The sequence below is a fragment of the Molossus molossus genome, unplaced genomic scaffold, assembly GCF_014108415.1.
Source record: "Molossus molossus isolate mMolMol1 unplaced genomic scaffold, mMolMol1.p scaffold_m16_p_7, whole genome shotgun sequence".
In the NCBI taxonomy this organism is placed as follows: domain Eukaryota; kingdom Metazoa; phylum Chordata; class Mammalia; order Chiroptera; family Molossidae; genus Molossus; species Molossus molossus.
Window position 1 is genome coordinate 33,217,916 of NW_023425401.1, and position 11,411 is coordinate 33,229,326.

Consider the following 11,411-nt stretch of genomic DNA (forward strand, 5'->3'; position numbering starts at 1 on the left):
AATGCTCAAAGAAATGAAGAAAGGTCCCTTTCTCTGAGGTCCAACCTGTAGGTGCCTTCATAGAGGATTCATGTAGACCTTGTACTCTGAACAGTGAAGCCACACACTGGGAAAAGGTATTTGTGAACACCTATTATCAACAAAGGATGAATGATCAGAATAGATGAAAAATTCCTACAAGTCAGGAAAAAGTCTAGCTAATTTTAGAAATGGGCAGAAGAGTAACTGGTCCCTTTGCAGGAGAAGGGAAAGAGGCATGCTTGCCCAGGCCTGCTGGAAAAGGCTGGCAGGAGTGGGTGCAGAGCCAAGCGTCTGTGCCAAAGCCGCACAGCTGGAGGGTTGCTATGCCCAAGACCGGGAGACCAGGTGGAGATGCAGCGCCCCGAGGGTGAACATACTGGCCCAGAGGGTGCTCCTTGTGATCCCCAACCCACTCACTTTCCCAAGGCCACAAAGCAGCAACACGTTGAACAAGATCTGTGGGATGATAAACCAAGGAAGTGCTCATGTAGATGTGGTTTGGCCTAGTTCCTTCCTGACTCAGATCATCTGAGGCCTGTCAACACTAGGGATTCTACTCACTCAGTTCCCTAACAGTTAATGTTAGAGCAAAAACATTGCAGAAGTCAGAACTCAGCCATGTAACACTCTGAGAGGTCCAAAGCAAGGAAAACTGGATTGGAGACCTGATCTATGAAACCATTTCATCTTTTGATACATGTCCCAAACACCCAAAACTGTATGGGGAGAAATATAAAAGTGAATGCAAAAAAAAAAAAAAAAAAAGCCTTCTTAAATTGCCAACACTCATTTTTCCAGAGATAACACTTTATTAGAGGCATCAAGCAATATACTGAAAGAGGTGAGTCATACCCAAGTAATGTCCTTATTTCCATAATTGTACATTTGATACTCTCTGCCCTCTTAAAAAGGGTGGGTAGTGAGCAAAGATAAGAAGCGCACAGTTTTTAGACAAAACCGTATCTATATAAGTGCTTGAAAAAGTCCGCTTTAAATTTGGTTTTTTTCTTCTTTAAAAGGCATGTCGGTTTTATTACGGAAAAACTAAAACAAGCTAGTACTTCCACTGAGGATCAGGTTTCTCCCCAGAGTTAGTTAGGAAATAATGCAGCTGCCTTTTTCTTTAAAGGGATTCTTGTCTTCTGGAATTCCTTTCACCAGAGGGTCCTCTCCGGAACGTTCTTCAATGTAGTTTTTTATTTCTTCAGAACATTTGGACACCTTGAGAGAGAGAGAGAGAGAAATCATTGAATTAGGTCAGGATTGTTCAAACTTGGTCACCTCCTTTTAGTGAAATTAATATAATTGGGTACGGCCAGCATTCACAGCAAGACAAAAACATTACAGTGCAGCATGGAGCATATGTAATATAATAAATGATACAATCTGTGTACAGTATATTTCTAACTATGGTCAGGGTTGGAAAATTTGAAAGTCACTGTATTAAATATGTTATCCTCAGCAATTTCTATCCACTGTGCCTCACATGACTTCCTTCCTCTGCTAGCACATGGCTATAATGTGCCCACAACATTGTAGGAACTAAACCAAACTGCGCTTTCAATTTTCCATGCTAATGAACAAGTGCAGTAGTAAATTCCCAAATGTTTTGGGGTGTATCCTGCCAAAATTCTCACTTATGGGTATGTGCCACCTTCTGCAATTTCACAGAATGATAGAAGCATTGGAGAAGATTTGACTCGGGGGAAGGTAAAAGTCTCCCATCCTGTCAGCTCAGAATTCCTTCCTGCTCAGTTTGGTTAGTTAGTAGTTAGTTGCTTGAGGGAAATGATCATAATTAAAGGCCTATCTGAGGCTTATTATGCTAATTTGAGATGTGTGTGTGTGTGTGTGTGTGTGTGTGTGTGTGTGTAAACATTTTAAACTTTATCGGAAATGGAGAAAAGATTAAATAGTTTCTTTAAAAAGCCTGTCCTTAAGAGACAGGTTGCAAGAGTGGATAAAAATAAAAGTACTAAAAAGGAAAGGGGAAAAAAAGGATTCTTATCTTAATGAAGGCCTTTATTACTAGTAAGAAATTAGAAGTAAAAATGATAAAACTCGAGCAAATTTCAGGGGAGACCACTTAAAACTAGACAAAAATGTTCCCACTGAATTTGTAATCTAGATTACTAATCTTTAAATTGTTTTTTTTTTTTTTTTTATCCTCACCCGAGGACACTTTTTCATTCTTTGTTCAGATAGAGAAGGAGGGAGAGAGAGAGAGAGAGAGAGAGAGAGAGAGAAACATCAATGTGAAAGGGACACATCGAGTGGCTGCCACCCGCACGACCAACCAGGGCCGGGGACAAACTGCAACCGAGGTACATGCCCTTAGCGGGAACCGAACCCTGGTCTCTCCAGACCGCAGGCCAACGCTCTAACCACTGAGCCAAACTGGCCAGAGCTAATCTTTAAATTGTTTTAACGGTGACCACTGAAACGTGTACATGTGTATCCCAAAATGTAAATAATTATTTACTTATAAATAAGGGCAGATACAACTGTGTCAATACATCATCCATAATATAAAACATAACCTGGAAATTATTTAAAAATAGAAATTTAAACCTAACCAAAAATAGAAAATTTAATATTTTACTCCTGTACCCCAAAGACTCCTTGCACACCACTGATCTAAAATTTAAAGCTAGGTGATGTATTTATCTGGCTTAAAATGTGGCAAAATAAAGTCTTTTCAAGTACCACTCTCTCAGGTAACATCTGCTCTCCTTCCTGGCTGACATTTAGTGTGTGCGCACTTGAAGTGAATTCTCAGAATGCAAGTATCCCTAACGTGGGGTCTGTGGCCCCAGAGAAATTTATAGATAAGATTCAAGTTCCCCTGAACTGCATCTGTTCATAAGGAGGCTTCTTCATTAGGTTTTCAAAGAGATCTGTAGACTCCAAAGTACTCCGCTGATGCATTTCCTTCCATGATCAAGAGGATATGTTTCAACAACAATGAGCTGGAGCCAGAATCCAGCCTGTGAATTTCATGTCCTTGGCCTCAGCAGAACCCAGGGCTCAGGCATGAACAATTGATGGACAGAATAATGAGCGAGCATTAGAAGACTGTTTTAGTAACTGTCCTATCATTAGTTCTGGGGCCTGAAATGAGGAGCTAGTTAGCCTCATTGGGATTCAGGGTTTTTTTTTGTTGTCATTGTTGTTGTTTTTTAATTCATAAGAGGGTTGAAGGATCTCTAAGACCCATAGTATTTGTCTGGCACTAATACTTTATAATTCAAAGTGCATTATAAAATGTTTGAATATTATTATTAGGACTTCGATGCCTCTCTCTCTGTCCCCTCACGCTATCCTTGAAATAGTTTCTGCCTCTGGCATAGAATTGGAGTTTCTGAAGTTGGAAAGCTGACCTAGCAGAGTGTGTTCTAGACATGGATGGTGGGGAACTGGTAGGGAGGACCCACTAATGAATGATATTTCCACAGTCAGTTACATCCAGGCCCTGCCCAACTTCTAATTTGAAGCTTTATATAGCTAGAAGACATTTGTCTCTCTTTCCTGATAACTTCTGCATAGTGATACTAGATATGAAGATGTTCCAACTTTGCAGACAAGGCTTTATTTTGGTATATACAACTCTGTTTAATATGCAACTTCTCAGTTTCATTGTGTGAAAGAAGGACGGGCCAACATTGTGTGCTTTGCTGCTGGGCTGTGCCACACACAAGAGGGGTCCCTGAACCAGTTGAGAAACAAGCCTATTCATTGAGTCCTGTAACTTTGTTTTTCTTCCCCCTTTCAACACATCAGTATTTTTATAGCTACAAAAACTTTCAGCATGGATAGAAAGAACTTTGCTTAAAATCTAGAAAGAGTAGGGATTTGGAAGTGAAAGATTAAATTGAAGAAAAGAAATATGCAAAGAGTAAAACTCAAAAAAGCCCGAATCTTCCCAACATCACTCAGAATGTGCATCCTGCGTGACAAGACTCGTGCCATGAACAGACTTACCGTAACTACAGCAGGAGTAAGTGAGCGCTTTTACCATACCTGCTTCACGCCCCTTGTTTTTTGTTTGCTTTTATCCTCACCTGAGGACATTTTTGCATTTATCCTCAGAGCGGGAAGGAAAGAGAGAGGATGCCCATTGTTTTTCTTAATTTTTTTTTTTTTTTTTAGTGTTAAACCACAAAGAAAGAAAATCAGTTCAAATTTTTCTTGCTGTGAAAAAAGAACTAGATCTTTTCCCTTAAAAAACAAAAACAAACAGACAAAAAGCAACCTATTCCTGGACTACAGATTGCCTGATTGAGGAAAAAAGGAAGAAACAAAGGCCCCTATTTTCAGTAAGAAATTGAAATAAAAATGACAAAATCGCCAACAAATTTCAGTGGAGACTTCTGAACACTGGGGTATATGTTCTCACTGAATGTGTAATCCACTTTGATGGTCTCTACAATTTTTCTTCATGATCACTAAAAAGAATGTTCATATGTACCTCCATATATGTATAATTATTTATACATTAAGATAGACACTACTGTATTAGTTCATCACCTATAAAACATAAACTGGAAATTATAAAGGGATGAGAGTTACAAATAAACATAGGAATTGTGATGTTCTGCTTCCAAGTCCCCAATAGACTGTTCATTGAACACCTCTGGAAAGGTCTGGCGAAATTCAAAACTTGGTCATTCAAGACTTTAAATTGTGATTTTTAAAAAGCCTTTCAAATACCATTCTTCCCATGACGAAAAAGATCAAGGAACTAAGTAGCCATCTGTCTTTTTCCTACAGCTTGAGTTTTTAAAACCAAGTGTCCAACAGCAGGCAACATTGCTTGTGCCTCCCTCCCCCGTCTAGGCGTCTCAGACCTTCTGACATTTGGCTTTAAATTACTCATCAGATGCCTGTTCCCTCCTTGTCCTCCTATGGTTTCCCACATCAACCGGCAGTTCCCAGGCGCCACCAAAGCCCCACTCCCAGAGAAGCTGCAAAAACAACAAAAACGACTTGTTTTACTGTCGCAACCCGGGAAAAGCGGACCCCGGTTTATTTCCGAGGAGTAAATACTCTGGGACAGCCAATTTACCTGTTGTCTCTGCAACTTCACTTCTTTGCGAAGTTGCTCAACTTCCATCTTCAGCTTTTCCTTTTCTGGCAGATCTTCGATGTGCAGGGCCGGCATCGTCGCCCCAGAACTGGGCCCGGGGACGGCTGTGCAAGCGCAGAGGCTAGAAATGCTGGAAACCAGGGCGCGTCCCAAAATAACGGTGGTGCGCGCACCCCGCCCGCGCGCGCAGGACGGGGACCGCCTCCCGCGGTGGTCCCCGCGCCCGCCCTGCCCGGCGTCCCCGGGTCTTCAGCAGCTGATCTCTCCCCAGTCTCCACCCCCCGGGAGGATTCAGCCCCAGGACCCCGGGCAGCTCCCGAGCCCGCCGCGCCCGCGGGGAACCGGCCTGGGCTGGGGCCCAAGGGTTGAGGTTGCGCTAGCCCACTGCCCTGGAGAAGCAGCGCAAGTTTTACTTTTTGTTCCCCTTTTCCCTCCTTTCCCAAGTCATTTCCGGGTTTTGTTTGTGAAGCAAGAAAGGAGGACACTACCAGGCAGGAAATAACAGCCCTTCACTTCTCCAAGAGTTTCAGAAATATACAGCACGTAACTTTCCCCCAGTTACAAACGCATTTATGTGGGAACTGTGGATGCTGAAGTCCCAGAGGGGAAATGGAACGGAGCTGTGTTCTCAGAAGCAGCCTCCACATCCCTAGATGCCTAGCCATCCAGTGTGTTAAAAGGCTGGGAAGGGTTTACACATTTGGGGATAAAAGGCTGATCAGGGTATGGATATTATTTACAACTTGCAGAGGCCTTTTCTGACATTAAATAATCGTCTGCACCCTCAACAGCATTTTGTCTTCTTTCTTCACTAGTGTTTTGTAATGTTGGGAGGATAAGCGGATGATACCAGAGAAGAGAGAGCAAGAATCTTAACGTTCTGCCCCCAAAATTTCCTCCACTGGATCTGCCAATGTTTGGATGACACTTGACACCACGGGTTTTGAATTCCTGATTCATGTAGTATTGGCTTCTCCACTTTTTGGAAAGCAATATCCATCTAGCTGCCACTTTGTAAAGCCCGGAAAAGTGTCCGATGTGAAAAATGTTTGCATGCAATATAAACTTTCTCTTGGGCTATAAACTGAAACCTCGTTAGTGATGCTTAAAAGATTAGAACAAAAATAAAGCATGAATGTGAGAAATCTTCCCAAGCAGTCAGATATTTCTCTTTCTCTCCGGGGATTACCCACTGCTTATAGAGTCAAATTCAAATTAAGAGTGGAAGCATTAACTATTTCAGGGTACTTGGCCTTAGACACCCATCCATAGCCACTCTCCATTTTGTAAGCAGAGGTTTTGTTTATGAAAACAAAACAAAACAAGCAAACAAAAAAACCAGCAAGAACAAAAAAACCCAATGATTTTCTTGCTGAGTACTTTGAGGTTCTAGTCTCAGCTCTGACACTGGCCATCACTGGAAAAGTTACTTATTTCATTTTGGATTTTGGTTTTCTAATTTGTAAAATATGTGACAGGGAGAGGTGAATTAGCTAAAGTATGTTTCCTTTCTAATTGTATTTATGTATCTACATCTAATAAATCACTTTCACAAAGAAAAAAAGTTAGGAGGTTCTTTTTCTGTATTAGAAATACCACACATTTCAGGATCTCCCAGGCTCAAAGGAGTTAGATGAGCCCATGGAGTCTTCCCTGGTAGCAAGCTGCGAGTCAAGACAAAACCACACATGTTTCCAGAACCCATGCATTTTTTTGGATTCCCCATTGTTTAAATGTAAAAGGTTGGTTAAAAATAGCTTAAATAAGTTAGTGAAAGTAGTTAATGTGGCCTAAATTAAATAAGTTCAACATCCAAATTAAATAAGTTGGCTAAGTAAATTAATGTCAGTATGTCTGTTCCAAATCATAAAAATTATTTTGGTCTGGAAATTTCTTTCCAGTGAAGTCATCTAGTTGCACAGAGTGAAAAATAATTGTAAATCCACAATGGTTCTTTAACTTCTTCTCCAGTGTTATGAGACTTAAATTGGAGATGAAATGCATATTAGTCTACTTTTTTAGGTTCTATTCTTACCAAATAATTCACATACTAACATCATATTTAAGTAAATAAATTGAACTAAAATAAATTGGAAAATGATAAAATCTTGTGATCACATAGCATTCTGAAAAGTGTTTTGTTTTTAAATAGTAAAGTGATGGAAATGCTTAAACGCGCGCGCACACACACACACACACACACACGGAAATAGTCCCCATTCCTAAGCATGGAATTTTCCTCCCAAAAAGTAACCATGGTAAGCAATTTCTTGTGTATTCTCGCAGAAATATTCTATCAGTAAATTTTTTTGCATAAACAAATTTAAAAAGCCACATCAGTTTTAGTCTAATGTACTTAGAGCATTTTACATATACTTTATATACTACCCCTAATAAAAGTTAGTGTGCAAAATAATATGTGTAGAAACCATTCTGCAGTGAAAATAATGAATGTAATCAGAAATAAACTTTTGTTATCCCACCATCTTTTGACAAATGTTTTAAAGAAATAGCCAGTTATGCCCTGGCCAGTTTGGCTCAGCTGTTGGAGCATCGGTCTGCGGTCCAGAAGGACCCGGGTTTGGTTCCCGCTGGGGGCGCGTACCTGGGTTGCAGTTTGTCCCTGGCTGATTGGTCGTGCGGGTGGCAGCCACTTGATGTGTCCTTTTCACGTCAATGTTTCTCTCTCTCTCTCTCCCTCCCAATCTGTCTGAACAAAAAATGGAAAAAAAATGTCCTCAGGTAAGGATAAAAAAAAAAAATAGAAAGAAATTGCCAGTTATTAAAACCAGTCACAGGGATTTAAAATACAGCATAGGGAATATAGTCAAGAAAATTGTAATAATTATGTATGGTATCAGATAGTTACTGGACTTACTGAGATGATCACTTTGTAAGTTATATAAATGTCTAATCACTATGTTTTACATCTGAAACTAATATAATATTGAATGTCAACTGTAATTGAAATTAAAAGAAATCATTAGTTACAGAAAAATTTTTTTTTAAAAAGAAGAAATCTGCTTAATAAAAATGATATTAACCATGTACTTATTTTTAATTTTAAAAATTGAAAGAGCAAAAACCATAAAATATGTACCCTAAAATGCAAAGGATGAAAAAACAATTATTTTACTATTTTTCTATTAAGTATGTTGTTAAAAATTCATATAAAGAAAAATGTAAGGGTAGTTATATTAGAGTTGATTGTATACTAACTTGAACTCAAAAAAGACCAAGGTTCTTATTTTATTTTGTGATTTTTGCAAGATATAGATCCGATTTTTTTTTTTTTATCCTCACCCGAGGATATTTTTCCATTTTTTGTACAGATTGAGTGGGAGGGAGAGAGAGGAAGGAAGAGAGAGAGAGAAACCTCGACGTGAAGGGACACATGCAAGATATAGATTCTCTGTTTTGTTAGTGTAAATAAATTAGGTTACCTCCCAAATTATAATCCTCTAAAATTTATAAAGTAAATGGTGGCTGTTTAGGCCATTAAAATGATGGTTTCTTTAAGGAAAGTAACATACATCTCATGTTCTCTTGGTTCATTTGACACTTGGTTCAATGTATTATAACTATCACTTGAAATTTTCTGAACTGGCCATTCTATGTAACCAGGTGCATAAGATTCCTTTTCCAGGTGGAGATACTAGGAAGTCACAGGATGACAGGTATCTGATGCTCCAGTTACCTTAACAACTAATAATTCATGATATCAAAATGATATCATGTAACTGATCTTTAATCAATTACATTCATACAAGACTTTAATTTTCATTGCATATAACTAGTCATTCTCACTATTCAGTTGATTGTTTCCCTCATGTTACTACATTCTTTTAGGCATTTAAGAAGTTTGATATTAGCCTTGCTTTAAAATGTTGCTAACTTCAGTCAATCCAAATGAAAATAACAGTGAGTTTTTTTTCTTACTAAAACTTAAACTCGCCTATGTGTACAAAACTCCCTGAAAGTGCAAGCATCTCAAATGATAGAGTATGTACACTCGACCCATTCTCACTATGATACCAGGGAGTTTTGTTGAACAGTCAAATGCTAAGGAATATATTTTGTTTCCCTTTAGTTTTACCTCATTCCATTTAACCTAGTAATCCATGAACTTGAAATAACAGCTTCTGGGGAAAAAGGGTCATTCACTGCCACTTGTAGCTGTGTGGCCTGTGGGGACAGTCATGATTTCATTTCCTTCTTCCTGGACCATCTTTCTCTATATTTCCTTCCTATGATTTTTATCTTATTTATAAAACTCTGCTGACAATCTGTATCTTTAAACAACAGGAATTTTACCCTACTATTGACTTAATTAACAATAGGAATTCTGAATTACCCAATATAAAAATCCTGTTTTGCCTCCTTTTAATTAAATTAAACACATTAAGTCAATTAAATCGTAGATACAAAGTATTAGTTGGTACCGTGGTTTTAAAGATGAATAGAACTTCTGGCTTGGGAAATTTACAGTATACTATTGAAATCAAGACAACCATACAAATTATAATAAGAGAAAGCAAAGTAATGTTAAATGACCTAAGAGATACACAATATTCTTGGGATGGAGTGAGAGAGGAGATAATTTTTATTAAGCCTCAGAAGAAAACTAGGGTTTCAAAAGGCTGAAACGAGATGGAGCAGAGAACTATTTCAGGTGGAGAGATTAGTATGACTAAATTCTGGAAGATGGGAAGATGAGGAAGCATGTCACGGATTATTTAATATTTAAGTTTGTTGACAACAGGAAGTCTACAAGGTTTATAGTAATAGAAGACATTTATTAGGTTTTCTTCTATGTGCTTATCTTTGATCTAATGATTTTAAATATTTATATAACAGTTCATCCTAATCCCCCATTTTATACATAAAAAAACAAACAAACAACAAACACCTGAGGTTCAAAGAGCTGAAGCTACTTGTCTGAAGTCCTCAACTAGAAAGTGGGAGAGACAGGGTTTTAATTTACAATTGTTGGCTCCAAAATGAAAGCTAGAGGTGTTGGTTAGGACTATATATGTTACTAAATTCCATAGCTAAGACTTTGTATTTTTTTAATTAAAAAAGATACAGAACACTTAATGAACACTAAATTGCACATGAGAAGCCTCTAGAGACAGACCACAATTAAACAGACAAATAAAACATACAGTGTGCTGGATGGTGATGGGTGCTATAGAGGGGAATGGGGGTGGGTGGGTGGAGAGGGTTTTTGTCATTTTCAACAAGGGGAAAAGAACTTTTTCTAAGGAAAAAAAGAGGAGTCTCCAGGATTGTATCCTGGAAATCTTTAATACCCAAAGCGTGTTTGACATGTGGTAGAATGTATTGCTAACCATTTAGCCAGAGATCCAGAGTCTGGCCCTGAGAAATTCACCAGTTCACTTCTCTGGGCCTTGATTTTCTTCATTCTAAAATGACGGGGTTGGACAAGAGTCAATAGGTCTTTGCTGAACATTGACTATGGCCAGTGTGAAAGCGCACTGTGCTAGGAGCCAGACTTGGAACAAAGGACTTTTAGATTCCTTTCTAGACCAAATAATAGATAATTCTTATCTTTTAAAAAGGATGATAATCAGTTGGAATCTGTGATCACAGATATCCAAAAATAGCACCATAAATGTGAGAGAGCAACAAGGAAACGCTCACAACAAAAAGAGTTTCCCAGTTGGGGCCATTAATACTAGTCCTTTGTTCTAGGAGCAGAGGCCTTAGTCATCAGCACAAAGGTGGTGAAATCTGGCTTAGGCAAGCTCAATGCAATGCCAGGAGGAAACCGATGTGCAGGATGACGCCGATGGCAGCTACTTTTCTACCATCTTGCCTGTACACTGTTACAGAGAAAAGAACGGTACTGGTGAGAGCCATCATGGGATGGGATAAAATTGCATGTGTCTTATTAAGGAATTCTGGACATTTTGTGTAGCTCCTTTCCCAGTAATGATACTAACATTTATTGGGTCTTACTGTGTGCCAGGCAATATGCTAAGTGCTGCAGTCACTCTGGTATAATAGTTAATCTCCTGTCCTACAGTAGAAGAAACAGATTCACAAAGATTAAGTAATTTATCCAAAGTCAGTTAGGTAGTAAAGTGCCAGAGCCAGAACTCTGAGGCTTCTCATAATTTTTATTCTGGTGCTGGCTAAACCCTCTGTGCTCTCTGACCATAGACCGAACCCTCAATCCAGTTGGCATTCTGGGAGAAATTCACATCATTGGTGATAACTAGAACTGATAAGAATGTAGGAAGAGGTTATGTAAAAACCATTACTGCTCACTGGAGAGAGA

General features: G+C 38.8%; 1 protein-coding gene across 1 annotated transcript; it reads right to left on the reverse strand.

The window, feature by feature from the left end:
• Nucleotides 1-802: 802 nt before the first annotated feature.
• On the reverse strand, nt 803-5,282 carry GNG11 (G protein subunit gamma 11). The gene is made up of 2 exons (XM_036246874.1): nt 5,087-5,282; nt 803-1,242 (listed from the first exon to the last, which is right to left on the reverse strand). The coding sequence occupies exons 1-2, from the start codon at nt 5,180-5,182 to the stop codon at nt 1,117-1,119; spliced, it is 222 nt and encodes a 73-aa protein (XP_036102767.1). The 5' UTR covers nt 5,183-5,282; the 3' UTR covers nt 803-1,116.
• Nucleotides 5,283-11,411: the final 6,129 nt, after the last annotated feature.

Coding starts and splice junctions, on each gene's coding strand:
- GNG11 (XM_036246874.1), bottom strand. CDS start 5,182: ATGCCGGCCCTGCACATCGAAGATCTGCCAGAAAAGGAAAAGCTGAAG. Junction 1,243..5,086: donor TGAAGTTGCAGAGACAACAG/GTAAATTGGCTG, acceptor CTCTCTCTCAAG/GTGTCCAAATGTTCTGAAGA.